General features: G+C 50.0%; 1 protein-coding gene across 3 annotated transcripts in view; it reads right to left on the reverse strand.

The window, feature by feature from the left end:
* Positions 1–16,929, reverse strand: part of LSAMP (limbic system associated membrane protein) — a 1,014,682-nt gene that overhangs the window by 162,888 nt on the left and 834,865 nt on the right. For all 3 annotated transcript variants that reach the window (XM_069785806.1, XM_069785805.1, XM_069785807.1), the window contains one exon: positions 6,386–6,618. In XM_069785806.1, the coding sequence (XP_069641907.1) occupies positions 6,386–6,618 (233 nt within the window). The remainder of the gene's footprint in view (positions 1–6,385; positions 6,619–16,929) is intronic.

Genomic DNA, 16,929 nt, shown 5'->3' on the forward strand with positions numbered 1-16,929 from the left:
CCAACATCCTTATTGTCTGGCTAGCAAAGGAAAAATAGCTTCAGCTCTCTTCAAACCGCTCTGCTTCCAGTGCTGGCCGAAGAGGTGGGAAGGCCAGGCATGCCAGGGAAAGGCAGGATCCCACCACAGCTCCGCTGAGCTCAACAGCAGCCCGGCTCTGGCCTCCCAGCAACCCGCCGCAAGCACTGACAGCCACCAAGCCCATATTCTGGCAGGGAGTAAACTCCGGCGGAGAATGACAGAAAGGGGTCTGGAAAGACTAAAAGGATGCGTGGCACCATATGGAGTGCTCACCCTGGGCTCCCCTCTGCAGCCAGCAGAGGGACACTGACAAGTCCACTGGTCAATTCGTCTGATGAATTTTGGACGGCTACTTTAGGATGAGCTGGGCTGTGTCTGAGAAGAGCCTGCTTCTCCTCAGTAACGTCAAAGGAAGTCCAAGGTGACCCACTCCTGCAGTAACATCTACATTTGGTTGGATGATGCCACTCTGGCTCGTTGCCTCAGGTCCCAGGCTGGTGAGAAGCAGAAGTTACCTCCACCTGATATCCGACTTCAGGCTCCTCTAAAACATGCTCACGTGCCTTGTTCCAGTTCTGCTCAGAAACCCTTCTCACAGTCCCAAAGCCTAAAGCAGCATCTTTCCCTATCGTTGTCCCCAGCAATGAGGGCAAGGGCTGAGCGGACGGTGGACAACACCCTCCATCCCCAGCCCTCGACCCAGCTCTTACCGAGGGGCTCGCTGGCAGAGCGGTGCTTACGCAGGGAAAGAAGCCTGGCTGGCTCCAGCTGCCTTTCTGGGTAAAGGATTTCTCTCTGCAGTGCTTTCACCTGCACAAAGTCCTTGAATTTCAGGGGAGTGGCCTCAGAGGGGGCACAGCTAATCTACCACGTAGAGTTAGTAATAAATTTTTTATGGTTAAATCCCAGCAACAACAAATACATCCTTATACCCCTTTGAAACAACTAATGGTCAGTCTGTATCTTTGCAAGCAAGGAGCTTTACAAAGGCTGTGCATAATGGAGAAAGGCTACGCCCCGTGGTTCTTTTCACACACTAATGCCTATCAGTTTGAAAGAAAACTGTAGGATTTGGCCTTTAGCTGCTATACTTTTGACTTTGAGTTTGTGATTAGGGCTGGGCAGTAAACAAGAACTCCTCTTTGTGAAAATTTGCTGCTGACGTTTCCAAATTTGTTTTTGTTTTGCCAAAATGACAAAGCCCTTTTGATCTTTTTTTCATGAAATAAACATTAAAACAAGGGAGAGCCCACATTCTTTGAACAGCCAATAAGTGGGAATTGCAAGAAATGTTAGTAAGCCTGCAGGAGCCCCGGGCTCTGAGAAAAAATGTGAACGTGAGTTCTCCATACCTCAGCTGAATGCTCTAGCTTTTAGATAGGCTGTGGCAACGCTACATCTTTTTCCCTTCCCAATTTTGACCAAAAAAAGCACCTCAGACCTGTAAAACCTTCCTCATTAAATTTTAATCAAAGCCAAAACCGGTGAAATGTTTTCGTTTCACTGAAAAGTTCCCAACCATCACAGCGATGCCTTGCTGTAAAGGCTCTGGACAGCAAATACAGCAACCATCTGCTTGCTCCTAGTTGAAAGTTATTCCTTTAGCCTGACTTGGACAGGCCTAAGTCTTTATTGCAGAAACTTTTAAACCCCATGCCTGCTAAGATCTCTATGCCTTTGTGCCTGTGACCCTGATGAGACAAGTAAGGACTACAGGGATTTCTCCACTGCTATGCAATGCCTGAAGAGGGCTTGAGGATTTAGCTCTACAAGAACGAGAACCAAAGGTAATGCTGGGAAAGGGGCAACCACCGCATCCCCGTTACGACTCATTCTCCTGGAACAACTCACTCAACATACTGGAACAAACAATTAAATGTCCCATTTATAAGCACCTAGAGGATAATAATACAGTAAAGGAAAAAATAAGCAATGTACTTTTGGCAAGCACACATCAAGTCATGCCAGCCTCATTCCCTTTTTTTGTAAGATATCGAGCATCACAGATAATGCAGGAGCAGTATGAGTGATGATGTGATATATCTTGACTTCAGAAGGCCCGACGGTCTCTTGAACAAGCTAAGAGAATATGGCGGATGTTAAATCACCATCAGGATGCTTCGAAGAGCGGCAATCAACAGATCGCTATCCACCAGGGATGGAGGTTTTAGTGGGTTGCTGCCACAGTCGGCTTTTGTGCCCTGATCTCTTCAACACTTTAATTAACACCTTCATGATGGAACAGAAAAAAGGCACCTGACTTTTGTCGATGACACCAAGTTGGGGGCAGTTGCAAGCGCTTTGGAGACCAGGATCGTAAGTAAACTGAAGAAGCGATCTCCGTGGAGAAACCAACCAGATGGCATCCAACAACAGCGAGCACAAAGCGCTACGCTCAGGAAGGGGGGAAAAACAATTAAAGCTCAAATACAGGTAGGGGATGAGCTGCAGACTGTGCTGCAGCCCAGTAACAGAGGGTTAGAAAGCAGCGGAGAGACTGAATAAGCGAAAGCAATGAGGCGCTCTTATTAAAAAAAAGGTAAATCTCATCTCATTCTGGGGTTAGGTAAGTGAAGCGTGATATGCAAAACACGGCTGGTACTTTTATCTGCACGACTGAATCCTGAACTGGAACTCTTGCTTTGGTTTTGGACAGTACACTTAAGGAAACACGTAGACAAATCAGACGGCAGTGAAATACGTATGACATAAGAGTTGGAAAACATGACCTGCGAGAAGCAGTGAGCCTGTTAAGCTGGGCTAGAGACGTCTGAGACACAGGCATTAATGGGCTTCTAGCAGATAAAAGGTAGTTTTGAGGAAGAGGAGGAGAAATTACCACCATGTGTCTTGGAAGGACCAGAAATAATTGGCAGCAAAATCAATTTGGATCATATATTCATAAAAGCTTTCTGAGTGCAAGGAGAGTGAAATAATGGCCACGCACTGGCTACGCGGGCACAGGGTGTCTTCAAAAAACACGTGTTAAGGGCAGCCGCCGTATAGCTGATCTTGTCTCACTGCAGGGAGAAGGACCAGACCACCTCTTGTGGGTCCTGCCAGCTCTTTGCTCCTCTGATCAGATACCAACAGAAATATCTGGGGTAGTAAACAGAAAGATGCGCTAGCAGGCATGACACCCCAGCTGAAGCAGCACAAAATGCTTTGAGTGTGGTGGCGGTTCAGAGCGGTCTCTTCGTGGGGTCACCCCAGTGCAGAGAGCGCAGTACCAGCATCTGGGAACAGCTGAGCTGGGCAGAGACAGCTGCCCCCGCTCCAACCCACCCTGCAAGCAGCGCTGCCCACCCGGGGCAGAAAGACAGAAGAGATGCCCAGGGTTATACGAATGAATCTTTTGACAGTGAATGCCTACTTCTACCTACCAGCAGAGTTGGCTTTAAGTTTGAAAAGGAGGAAAGACTTAGGAAGAGGGCTTTTTCTACTTGTAGCTGTCTATCAAGTTGTGATTTTTTTTCTTAAGTGTCGTTTCATTACCCCCTTTTTAGACCTGAGAGCAATCCCATCAGCGCACGTACAAACTTAAGAGAAGAAAAGGAGCAGACCGAGCAGGCTGTCTATGCAGAGACTGGCGCTGGCTGACAAGGCAGAATTGGCTCTTCCCTTGGAAATACTAAAGGACATGGGCACACACATCGGAGAGGGGATGTCCCTCTTTCTGCGATACGCTCCTGCAGCTCTGGCCAGCAGAGCTCACCCCAGGGAAAGGTGATTTTCTCAAGGGAGGAAAGGACCTGCTCCTAGAATGCAACTCCATTAGCCTGCAGTGATCGAAACACAGTGAATCCTTCGGATACACCAAAGCCCATCTATTTCAGGCGGCACTGTGGACACAGAAGCGGTCTTCTCTAGTTATTAGGGCTCCAGCACCACTCCAGTATCTGCCTACCTGTCTGTTAGCCTCTGATATAGCTATCCCATTTGTTTCTGGGGGTAAGAGGGGCTGGGTTTTCACAGTGGCTATACAGGATGAGGGAGTTGAACCAAGCTAGCAGGAGTCTCCGACCCTGGCTTGTTTCGGTTTCCCTGGGCTCGTGCGAAGGGAATCACTGACCGTCAGTCCAGAAATCTTCCTGCCAGATTACCGTGCAGATCAGTTGACCGCCCTGTTACTTAATTTTTCAGGAGCTGTATTTTTCTTTTCTTTATTTATTTTTACATTTGGGACGCCCGGAGCTTTGCATAGCCGATATTTTTAAGCTTATGAACACAAAAGCAAGAGAAGTAAATAAACTACATTAAATAAATAAAACCAAAAAATCTTAGCATGACTCGCTATGCAAACTCCTTTCATTTGTACTAGCGGCAGACTATTTTTCAGGCAGACAACCTGCAAATCTGAGAATAATAATAATCAATATGAGAAAATGATACTCGGAGAGGAAAGGGATTATTTTCTAACGTGTACTATCTTCTAATAAATTAGTTTTATTAGTTAAGAGTATTTCAAATTAATTATTTATTAGTTTTAAACTAATAAAAATATGATTTAAAATGATGAATGAGTCAAACTATTCTAAACTGTAAAGGATTTTTCATTTATATTTTGCTTGGGTTTTTTTTACCAGATGAAATTTAATTTTAGAAAAATCAAAGCTATGAGTTTCACCTAATTACAGGACTACAGGACCCGGGGCTTTAAAAGTAAGCACGATATCACAATGGGTCTTTTCCCAAATCTGTGGCAGGCATTTAGAACAAGGATTATCCACAGATACGTTGTTTACAAGCGTGCAGAGTTTAGGTGTGCCAAAACCTGAATTTTCTCATCCTCAGAAAGGTGGCAGTAGTTCAGATCTGGACACCTGCACATTTAGGTGAAAGCTAAGCTAGAGAACTCAATTTCGCTGCTTAGGCCCGTATCTAATAGGCACAAATAAAATTAATAATACATGTGCGTGGCTCTAAAATTCATTCGTACCTATATTTTTCTTGACAGGTAAATGGAAATTGTATGCTGTGAGCTTTTACCAGCAATAAACCACCTACAGCCGGTTAGCTATGCGCCGCTATAGCGAGCGACGAGGCAGGGGACATCTCCAGGGCTGGCGAGTGCATTTCACGCCGGGCGCGCTCCAGCGAAGACTCAGACAAGCCGGGAGAGCTGCTGTGCGGGTTGGCGTGTGCTGCTCGGGGAGGATTTTGCACGAGAAGACAAACCAGGAGCCTTCTGTCTCACTGCTCTCACCTATAAACCATCACCTCTGACCGTAGGTCTGGACTTCACCTCGCAAATAAACACGCGGTGCGTTCGTTAGCCCCCAGTTTGCCAAGTAATACCAGCAAGAGGAAGAGTCCCTTCAGGCATGCATTTATATCCAGAACGATTCAAACACTTGCTGGGGGAAATAAAATCCGCAGCCTTTTGGGTTACTAGACAAACCAGGAGAAATAACAAACTCCTGCCTGAATGATAATGTAGAAGCTGAACATATCTGTAATATGTATCGAACACATTCATACGTACCTATCTATCTAAGCTGCTCTATAAATATTTTAGATAAATAGGCAGATAGACAGAATGGCATGAAGATTAAAAGCAAAACAAAACAAAACTGAGTACACTTGCTCATTTGGTATTCTGGTCTGGACAGGATGGAACAAGTAAATTCCATAATGCCCTTACCAGTAATTGGTGAACTCCTTAATGTGTTTACTCTCTGTTATACCACAAATGCGGGCAGACAGATAGGATGACGCCGGTTCAGATCGCCAAGTTTCCAGTTCCCTATAACGCACACAGGAGGAGGGTAGCTAAAAAAGGAGAGGGCAACATAAGGTACGCGGCAGCTATCTCAGGTACCAGGTTTCACACATGCCTAGTGACAGCACACCCTGCAAACCGATGACCCAGCACAGAAAAACACCCAGGAAAATTAATTCCCCAGCCTTGCAAAGAGTTGACAATGGAAGGCCAAAAACCACAGCACAGTAGCTTGTTGACACAAGAAAAAAGAAAGGAAATCTGAGGAAGGAGGAGGCGAAGAAACCAAAGGACTGTCTGGGAAGAGATGAGGCAAGCACGATGTTCTGACAAGTGTCATTATAAACAAATGCTTTCCCCTCAGCGCCAGAACAACTAGAGCCAGGAGCCAGGTCTGCATTATACTAGAATATGTCTTGGCATCATTGGTGTCCCCTGCTCTGTCACCGCTTTTGAAAGGACAGACTGACGGCAGAGTAAAGCCACGCTGCGCTGCAGCGGAAGGGGACGATCCTGCTGGCTGCTTTTGTAAATGTAAGCGATACACAGGCTACGGACACCGGGGTTTCTCTAAGAAAGATATAGATCCCTCCACCCACTGTGTCTTTTGCTCTTTACTCTCTTCTCAGGCATGTTGCTTACCTTGCACAATCAAGTAAACCTGGGAAGTCTTGGGGTGATGCTGTGTCTGCACTGAACACGTATAGGACCCCTCATCGTAGACATCCACTTTCTGGATCCGCAGGCTGTACTCCAGGGGGTTTCTCTTCTCCAGCTCTACTCGAGGGTCCAGGGACCACTTGTCTTCTCCAGCAAAAATGATGCCGGAACGGTTTAACCAGGCCACCTTGGAGCTTCTGTCTTCTACATAACACCTGCAGAGGATGAGAAAGGTGAGGGGAAGATTAACAAGCCTCTCCATCATCTCCATTTTGTCCCTTCCCTTTACTACTTTGCTCAGAAACTCCGTAGCACGCTCCCACCTTGCCAGTGAACCGCAGCATCTCCTCACCATTGCTGCCCCATGGCCATGTATTTCACAATGATTTTTTTGAAGGGTTTCAGGAACCTTTGGTTCATGAAACCATAGGATTTGGGGCGGCCGTGCATCCTGTTCTCTATTCCTTTTGTCTGTGGCCTACACCTGCACCAAAAATGACTTTGGAAGGCCACAAGAGATCCTGGTCACCAAATCCCTTCTAACCCTGCCAATGGGAAAGGTCTGAAGGAGTTCTTCCCGTGCTTCTCCCTCACCTTCAAAAGTTCAGTATACAAAAGATTTACATTCCCAGCCCCCTGCCAGCCTGGAGGGCAAAGGCTCAGGGTTCCAGCTTTGTCAGCTCAGGGTACAGCTGCTGCATCCCTCAGCTTCAGCAGCACAAGGGGAGGGAGCCATAGTGTATCTTCCCTCTCCGTCCCTCTGACAAAAAATGGCTTTGTGGGAAGAGGGGTTCACTCCTCAACCACCACCTTCCTAACACCCCCCCCCCCCCGCCCGGCTGATGCACATCTGCCCGCAGGGAGGTGCAGGTTTCAGGCTGGGAAGGAGAGGGTGTCACCACCATCCCAGTGACACACGCAGCACGTCCTGTGAACATCCCAGGTGACACGGGAGAGGAGGAATGATGGCTAAAGCTGGGAAGCAGAGGAGCATCAGCAGGACCAGCAAGTCCCATAGCCCTGACTGCCAACCGTTGCAAGGCAGAGGACGGACTAACCCTGTTGCAACTGCAGGACAAGCATTTTTGCTCCTTGACAGAGAGCACAGAAGATGCTGCGAAGACAAACACGTTTTTGGCCAAGGCACCTGCTCTGTACCACTTCCCATCTCCAGAAGGTGGCTTGCACAGGTGAGATGAGGAGATGCCAACGAGGAGGCACATCCTGCTCGCTCTCAGCTGTGTCTCATTCGAGAGGTCCAGGGCTGAAGAAGACAGGGGGACAGAACTCCTCTTTCACGCTGGCAGCCGTACCCACCAGGGCCCGGCTCAGAGAGGCTGCGAGGCTTTGCCCTGCAGCAGCTCACACTGTGTTTGCTCTGCGGATAAATAGGGAAGCTCAGTCTCCAGAGCTGTTGCTCCTTCACCTCTCAGAGCTCCGCACGCAGCCTCCTGACATCCAAATAACCCAGCACCTCTCCCCACCACTATTCATGCATATGTTGTATTTGAAAGAGAAAAGAGAGAGGATAAAGAGTATTGCTTCAAGATAAGACAAATATTTGATGGTAGGCTTTCATACAGCCTCTTAGCACGGGTCAGACGTTTTCCAAGTCCCTCTATTTGAATACATTTCATTCATGCTGCGCTGCAGCTGCGGTCCCTTGCGACGTGACCCTACCCTTATGGCCGGCACCTCTCACCTCCTCCCTTTTGCACGCCCATGGATGCTCTCCGGCTTGTTCTGGGGTTACTGGTGGGCAGGAGGAAAGCCAGGCTGCGTGGGCATGGATGGGAGGCACGCCACGCTGCTGGCCAAGCTGGAAGCAGCTCTGTCTGATCCGAGAAACATTTATTTTAGAGAGCAACCCAACAGACCCCGGCCAGCACTGCCACCGTCCAGCCAAGGGAGGAGAGCGAGGGTTTGCTCCTCAGGCCAGAGCCCACCCTCCCGGCCAGGCAGACACTTCCCTGAGGTGAGCTGAGCTGTGACCTGCGTTGTTTTTAAAAAGCTGCTCTTTGTAAAAAAAAGAAAGGTGCAGGGGAATCCACGAGCAGCCACTTAAACGTAGAAACCAGCACCACCGCGACGTGGCGGTGCCCCAGTTCAGTTGCCCACCCCGGGCCACCACCAGCAATGGGAGCTGGAAGCAAGGACCTGGAGAGGGCTCTGTGCCCCAGGGCTGGGAGCAATGGCCCTGCAGGGACACCCAGACTGTCTCCAGAGCCGGCTGCCTTCGGGTCACCAGGCTTCTTGCAGACATATTTCTGCGTAGAGTCGTAACGGCACCGAGAATCAGGGGTTAGGTCTTTTCCAAAGCCCCTCTCTGCACATTTTGGATTTGCAAAAATCCCGAGGGGGACGGCGGAGAGAAGCTAAGCAGATTAACAGCAGAAGCTGAAGTCAGTGGGAGCTGAAGTTTCTCGGTCACTTCTGGAAAATCCCTCGGCACACCTATCAGTGCTGCTGGGCACCAGCAGATCCAGCGCGCCGCACCAGCCCCGCTGGGCTGCTTTCCGGACCTACGCTGCAGTGCTACGTGATACAGCGTGGCACCCCGTGGCTCTGCCCTGCACCCAGTCATTATGGAGGTAGCAAAGACGCCCCTGAGATGTCCCTCGGGTCAGTAACAGCTCAGCGGCGCGGTCGGAGCAAAGCCTCGTCCTCAGGGGACACTCACCCGGGGATCCTCCCTCCTCTCTGCTGAAAGGAAAATCTCTGCTGAAGGGAAAATGTGTGTCATAACCTGTCCTACACCCCCCGAGGTCAGCCCTAGGACGGTGGTCAATAGCTACGGTCAGACAACCTTGCAAGTCCCCCTGAAATAAGTTGGCAGGTGCTACGAAAATAAAGCGAGGAGGAGAGAGAAGGAGAGGGAAAGGAGGAAAATAGGAAGAGTAAATGAAATGGCGTTGAGCTGCTCCGTTCAGCATACCTATTCCTCTCCAACTGTCAGGGAAAATCAATGTACAAATGTGGAATTTCCAAGTCCTGGCGCGCTCTGAACATGCATCCATGTGGATGATGCATCTCAGTATGTCCGTCTGCACACACGCACCCTCTTAGTCTGCCAGAGACGCCACCCAGCTGTATGGATCATGCTTTAATAAGGATTTATGGTGATGATTTTCACAGTGTAATAAGTGCTAATTCAATACTAATAGAATATTAAATGGCACGTTAACTGACACTTTAACTGCAATGCAATAGGAGCATGGCATCAGCAAGATATCAAATGACTCTTATCGTTCACTAATAATCAATAATCAAGTTCACAGAGACAGTCAAACGCTTTTCATTAGGCTTATTGAAAGCATTACCATCAGCATCAGCGAACGCTAATAAATGATCTGCGATCCATCCATTTTGCTTTTCCTTACGGTTTCAGGTGTCATTTCTTGACATCTCTGATGCTGCTAATGAGAGGACCAGCTAGCAGTGGTGGTCATGTCCTGCACGATCACTGCAGGGACCCAGGAACAGGATTTCAGCACCAATTCGAACCACAGACACAGAAGGACAAAAAAAATCTTACTGCTGTGCCCCTTTAGCCCTTCTTGCCCTCGCGTAAACAAACATAGCAAAGTTTGGCACCTGAGTTTTTTTTTAGTGACGGCACCATTTTTAGCTGCTACGGATGCGTTTCCAGTTCTCACACAGTGACTAACAACCACGTAACAACCAGCCAGGAGAGGATGGTTGGAAACTGGACGTGGAGAAAGGAACCTGGGCTATCCTCGCGTGTCTCCCTCAGCCTCAGTTTCCCCACGTGCAAATGCGGACGACGGGGCTCAGCCGTGCCACAGGAGAGAGGGGGGGTGACGCTTTCGCCATAGGAGAACACTTTGGGACCTCCAATAGGAGCCATCGCCTCGAATGGGAGGGAGGGCTGCCCACCACCGTTCCTGGTCCCTGGATTTCAGACCGGGGGGGCACATGTGGTTGGAAAACCCTAGCACAGGCTCCAACAGCCAGGGTGGGGCCTGCAAGGGGTGAGGAGGAGGAGGAGGATGCACGAGAGCTGGGGGCTCACCAGAGCGCTTCTTGTTCTGCCTCGGGGAAGGCAGCACAGCAGCTACGGCCCTGGGCTACAGAGATGGAGTGGGGGTATTTTATTGCCTTCCTGGGGGGGGTCTTTTAGGGGTAAGTTTGGTGTTTAGAAGGGGTGGCTGATATTTAGAGCCTACAGTGATGAAGGGGCAGGAAGGAAACCCTGTAGGACCTGGTGAAGCTGCAGTTTAAATGATTACTTTAACATGGTGGGGATTTTACAGCATTATCCATGATGTATTGGGTCGCCTTGAACTCGCGATAATTGTTGGGGGGGCGGGGTTACTGTTGTTGGAATTCCAAATAAATAATTTTTTTTACAGCAGACCCAATCCCACAGTTCTCTGCCAGAGCCCTGCTAGTGAGAAGAGGCGAGCTGCTAGGATTAATGCAACGCCGCGTGCTGTTTTACCAGCAAGCCACAGCTTTTACCTCATTTGGGGGAAAAATAAATAAATAGCGTGGTTTCGGACTGCATTTTCTGCCCTCCTTCTCCAAAGCACGTCGTGGCGACAGCTCTGTGTCATAATTCCCATGCTGCTCTTTAATCATCTTGTCTCTGTTAACCCTTTGATCATCTCTTCTGTAGGACAATCTCTGTGCAGCAGGCCACAGCTCGGCGGCCTGCTGCACACGCAATTAAGCACCTGAAACCCACCCCATCGCACTCGCCGAGGGACACGGCCCCCTTTCGCCAGAGGATGCCACAACCCACCCCGGATCAGATCTCCTGCCTCCCCCTTGGGTCTGTGATGAGCCTGCTCTAATCTTCTCACTTCACACACGCTCGCAGGATCCAGCTAACAACTTCCCCTGCTGTCCTCTACCCCCGGCAGCAAAATAGCAAGAGGGAAAAAGAGAGAGGGATCAAACACGGCTTGTTCGGCACAAAGCAACGTCAGCTCCCGGCTGTCAGCTCTGAACGTGCAAGACAAATTCTCCGTTGTGTTGCGAAGTATGATCCCGGAAAGCTAATGCGGTGGTTAAACACAATACCGCTCGCAGCCTTGTGAGGAAAGCTCAAGAGCAAATCACGCTCGCGCTGATTCGTCTAGTCTTCTTGTGCTCTTCAGTCCTTCCCCGAGCGGCGAGCAAGGACCCGAACACAGCCATGGTCAACCCGGGGAGGGGGCAAAAAGAGCCCAGCCCCTCCGCTACGCCCCAGCAGGGACGTGGGCAGCAAGGGCTAAGGACCGACCACGGTCCTACCAGCCCTGACCCTCCCAGGCGGGGTGCTCGGGGAAAGAGCCCAGCCGGACCCCACAACGCCACTGCGGTGCTGGACCCCGCCAGAATTTCAAGAACAACGCAGCGCTGCCGCTGCAGCAACCAGCTCCCTTTCCCCGGTGTACGGTCCCCACCAGAGGAGTACACTGGTGGAGCACGTAGTCCAGAGGAGTAACATAGGAGCTGTCGGCCCTGGGGGGTTCCCGCTATTCCGGATCAGGCTCTCCTCAGCCGGAGATGCTGCAGGAGGCGGCTACGGCTGAACGTATCTTCAACTCTGCGAAGGCACGGGCCCCCCGAGTGGATGGCAGCGGGAGACTGCATCAAGCGAGCGTCTGAAACCTCCTTTCAGCCAAGCACCCAAAGCCTCATTTTACCAAATTTGAATACGCATGGGCGTGAGGCGTTGCTCAAACTTCTCCTTCTCCTCCCTGCTGCCACTGCTCCTCTCTTTCCTCAGCCTGGTCCTGCTGCTGCTCCCCTCCTGATGGGTCACTGCGAGAGAACGCTGCACCAAAGCGGGACGGATTCCCAAAATGCGGCATAAATAGCTCCTGAGCCACCACCGCCAGCATGATAACACAGGCCCTCGGAGGGATTTAGAAAACTACTGCTCAAAGCCAGTCCTGCGCTGGAAAACTGGCAGGAGGGGAAACTGCCGCATCTGTTCAGCCCACGCTTTCTTTCAGCCATATTATGCTGTGACCTTGGTCGTCACACCTCTCTGCAGCTCCCTGTGCATCTCGGCACTCGGGTGGCAATTTGGGGCCATCCTCCTGTTGGGGCGGTGCAGGGCTGATAGGATGCCCGCACTTCTGCTCATCCTCTTTAGTAAATTGCCACTTTGGGAGCGCGAGGCTAGGATGGGCTTCCCAGGTCAGGGAGCCCCAGCCTCCGTCGGCACGGCCAGCTGTACCTTATCATCTTTTTCAGAGACGTACTTCATTCCTACTTAAGCCTACTGCATTTTGGGGGGGGTACCCTCCCCCTGCTTCGTACGGCAGGCTGTTCAAAGTCTTTCTGCTCTGCTGATTAGAAACTTTTTTTTTCTAATTCTAAGTCTAGATTTATTCACGGCTGGTTTATATCCATTCCCTCTCACACCACCACCATCCTTTAGCTTAAATAGCTCTTCTCTCTCCCGGGTGCTTATCTTCCAGCATGTTCACAGAGAGCAATCATATTCCCTCTCAGCCTTCATTTTGCCGGGCTCAACAAGCCAAACTCTCCTAGTTTCTTCTTGTATGATAGACTCTCCATTGCCCTAAACATCCCAGTAGCCCTTCTCAGCACCTGCTCCAGTCTGAATTCCTCTTTCGTGACCAGAATTCGTACCCAGCTTTCTAGATGAGGACTCCCCAGTGCCTTGTAGAGAAATGTTCCTATCTCACTCTCTCTCCCATCAACTCTTTTTAATGAAAGCAAAAAGAATTGCAACCAGTGAATATGACTATCAGTGCAGAACTGCTCATGTGCTGTGAGCATCCTCGTCTCTCAGTCCATGTGATACGCATGGAAAATGAAACCCAAGGGAATTCATCAAAAATACACCAGCCTAAAAAGACAGCTAGCTGCACAGGCTCTCACTAGCAGACACACAGCTGGTCTCACATGGGTTTTCTTTCTGTTAAAATGACTATTTAAGAGTATAAGTTCCTGTTTGCAGAGGAAAAAAAACAGAAATCAAGCCCCAAATTATAGTAATTGTTATGCCAGTACTCTCCCGGGGTGGATGTAACTATATCAGAATAAGAGAACTTGCACTGGCATGATTTATTGCTCTTCCCATCTTCTGGGGATCAGTATACCTGCATAAACAACTTCAGTCCACATCCATTCCAGCAGAGGTACCTTCTTAACAGTATCAATACGAGTTGCTACGAACAAAGTTAACTCCATCCCAGCCACATCCCAGCACGGGTTAAAACTTCAAAATACAGAAAAAGACTCAGGCTGAGGCTAACCCACCACGGTGCCGGGTTTTCCCATATCCCACCAGACCTAGGAAAAACCCTCCATTTCTTTACAGTGTAGTCAGGAAACCCTTGGATGGCTCTTTGCCCACTCCGAGGCGCGTATCTGGAGCGACTTGTCTCCAGTTACAGGGCTCCTGCCAGAGGAGACGTGCTCCTCACGTGCGTGCAGAGGGCCTGAACCGCTTCTCTAGCTGACGCTCGCAGAAATGCCAAACGCTCTGACAGCTTGCATCAGGGTCTTGCACTGCGATCAGTCGGGAGGATGAGATTGCTGAGGAAACAGACCCCCCGCTCCCTCTTTGCCTTCGGAGTTAGCTGAGGACTCGACAGTGTTCCTTTTTGGTCCAGCCAGAAACCTGGCTCTGGTCTTGATCCAGCGTGATTAGGTGATGCTCATCAGCTATCGATCACACAGCCTTAGTGAAACGCCCAAGCAGGAGCGTATGCCTCGCTCTGCTGTCCGCGGCTTCCTGCAGCGCCACGGGGGTCCTGCACCGTCAAAAGGGGAAACCAGGGAATAGCAGAGGTGATGAGAATAGCAAGAGGGAACGCCGCCAGATAATTTGCCTTTTGGCTGCACTGCCCTTACGCTAAGGGCTCTGGGCTTTTGCCATCGCTAAGGCAGGGGCTGACGTTTAAAAAGTACCTGCGGTCACTTAGGAACTGAAGTTCACTGAAAGACAATAGTAATTAGTCACTTATGTGAACGGGATATTGGCTTTTATGCCAAATTTGTAAAAGGACTGGAAACCAAACAGTTATTGATGAGTTTCTGCACCCTTAGGACTTTTTTCCGGTTGGGAGATACACCAAGAAGGAGAACAGGAGCACTAATAAGGCACCCATACAGACTACCATCCCTTTTGTTTTACTTCACAAACTTCAGTACTGGAAATCGCCTATTTCTTCCACCTGAACCCCCAGTGCCTGGTAGGTAACCTTCATGTGGTCACCACTCGGTAACTCCAGAAAAGCTACTTCCAAACTTTTCCCTTGGATTTCTTCTTAAAAAAAAGAAAAAGTGCATTTCAGAGATGTGATCTCCTCCTCTGACAGGCAGAGAGGGAGGGTTTGGCTGGGAAGTCCACGTGACTCTGTATCTGGTAATTATCCAGCCGCAGAAGCAATCTGAAACGTTCTGTGCTGTCGCGGAGAATGACAGCACCTGGAGCTCCAGCACCCAGATAAAAAGCGGAGAGACAATCGGGCAGATGGAGAAAGGCAATGCTACATCATGGGGCGACAAGCGGGGGGAGAGAAAGAGCGGGGGGGAGAGGCAAAAGCTGGCGAGAAACACCAAGGCAGCCGGCACAGCTACTGGAGAATGAGATAATGCCACAGATTAGTAATGCAAAGGGCAGCTCTGAAAGAGGGGGAAACAGAGAAAGAAGGAGTGAGGGCAGGTCAGGAGAGAACGGGTGCAGAAGAAGGACAGTGCAAACAGAAGAGGGAATGGGACAGTGATGCTAGACGGAGCTTCAGAGCATTTTGTGTGGTCCTGGGTCCCTTCCTCCCACCCCAGTCACAGGCTAAAAATGCAGGAGCTCTCACCAGAGGCTGTCACAGAGCAAGGGGGAGATTTGCAAATCAGCTCCTCGCAGCTGAAGAGAGACGTGGCACTGCAAATAGCACTTTCCAGCTTGTGGATTTCAGTGGTTTGCTCAGGGAAGGGGACTACAAAACTTAAGATCGAAATAATTACAACTGGAACTTTGGGGCATCACCTCATGTATTTTGTACGGCGGAGAGGCGAGAGGGAGGTTCCCCGACTCTCCTTCTCACAGGCGCACACGCAGAGGCACGTGTGAGCCTGCAAAACACCCCGTGTGATTGACGCCGTGGTGCCACGGCCCAATTCCAAAAAGCAAGGTGCCGCACGTGCCATCCCATGCGGCAACGTGACAGCATCAGCACGCGCTCTCGGGGCTGCTGCAAACGAGGGGCATGGCCCCAGGACTGGCAGCAGCCTTCGACGGGTCTGGAAGAGCTGGCTGCCAGGCGGCCCGAAGCCACGTACCACCTCTGGGAAGGTTTCTGATGCCGGAAAATACAGCCAAACAGGCAATCAGATTAGGGGCAAAGGCTTGTCGGGGACTGGTGTTGGCCACCAGCCTCAACGCCTGCTGGGGTAGTGAGCGAGGCACTGGCCGTGACCGATAGACCTGCAGTGGCATCCCCTCTCCACAGAGGCAGGAGGAACTGAGTGCCCAGATGTCCACACCTGAACATCTGGGGAAGGAAACGGGAACGGTGGTAGCAGCAGCGAACGGGTATCACAAGGTCTGAGCACTGGGCCGCGTGGTCCAGTGACCACCCTCCCATGATTAGTGACAGACGTTTCAAAGAAAGGCGGAACGCCTCCTAAAAGGACAATGTAAATCACCATCTACATAATTTCATGATCCTTCCCAGCCATAAAAACCTATTAATCTAGCCCCAAGCAAACGTAAGTTGGCCTGCTCTCCGAATGACAGCTTGCATTCCACCTTGTAAGTTTGTACTCTGCCTTTCTTATCCCCAGGCATTTCTCAACCCCTTGCCCCCTTTTTCTTTTTTTAAACTCATTAACATGCTCATCTTGGTGATACTTTCTGGCTGAGAATTTCGACAGTTAACCATTAATTGGTACAAGGCTGTGAAAGAATATCAGATTTAGGTGCTATGTGAAACTGGCAGGTGTCTCCTGTGTTTTGCACTACATGAAATAGTTCCTTCCAACACCTGAGGAGCATGCTACCTCACGTGGTATGTGCTACTTTCTTGACCTTAACATCCATTTCGTCTCATACTGCTTCTTCTCCAAAACGGAAAAGAGAATATCGCACCTGAAGCATTAGCCTTTGACCTGGGGGGGTGAGGGAGAAGGATCTGCGCCCAAGGAGAAATCCGTCTTGAAACTCTTTGGAGGGGCAGATCAGAGTGGGAATGGGAGCAACATTAGGGAAAATAACACTTAACTTTCCTTCTTTTCTGATGCCATGAAAGTATCAGAGGTGGCTCAACCAAGTCATCGTCCTCCCTTCCTCAGGCTGCCAGCAGCTGACGGTGAAGGGTGGTATTTCGCGATGAATGAGAAAGTGGGCCCATCCTGCCTGCTCACTCCCAGCTGCTGCATTTCAGCGAAGGACACCTCCTTGATGTGCAAACATTCTAGTTATTATTTACAGCTGACCTTTTCCCTCTCCAGCTCCCGCTGCTGCAGCACTGCTGGTGGAGTCAGAGCTTGTAGAGATTGCAGAGACGATGTGTAGCGAAACATGTTAGCTTCCCTGT

The sequence above is a fragment of the Haliaeetus albicilla genome, chromosome 6 (genome assembly GCF_947461875.1).
Source record: "Haliaeetus albicilla chromosome 6, bHalAlb1.1, whole genome shotgun sequence".
Lineage (NCBI taxonomy): Eukaryota > Metazoa > Chordata > Aves > Accipitriformes > Accipitridae > Haliaeetus > Haliaeetus albicilla.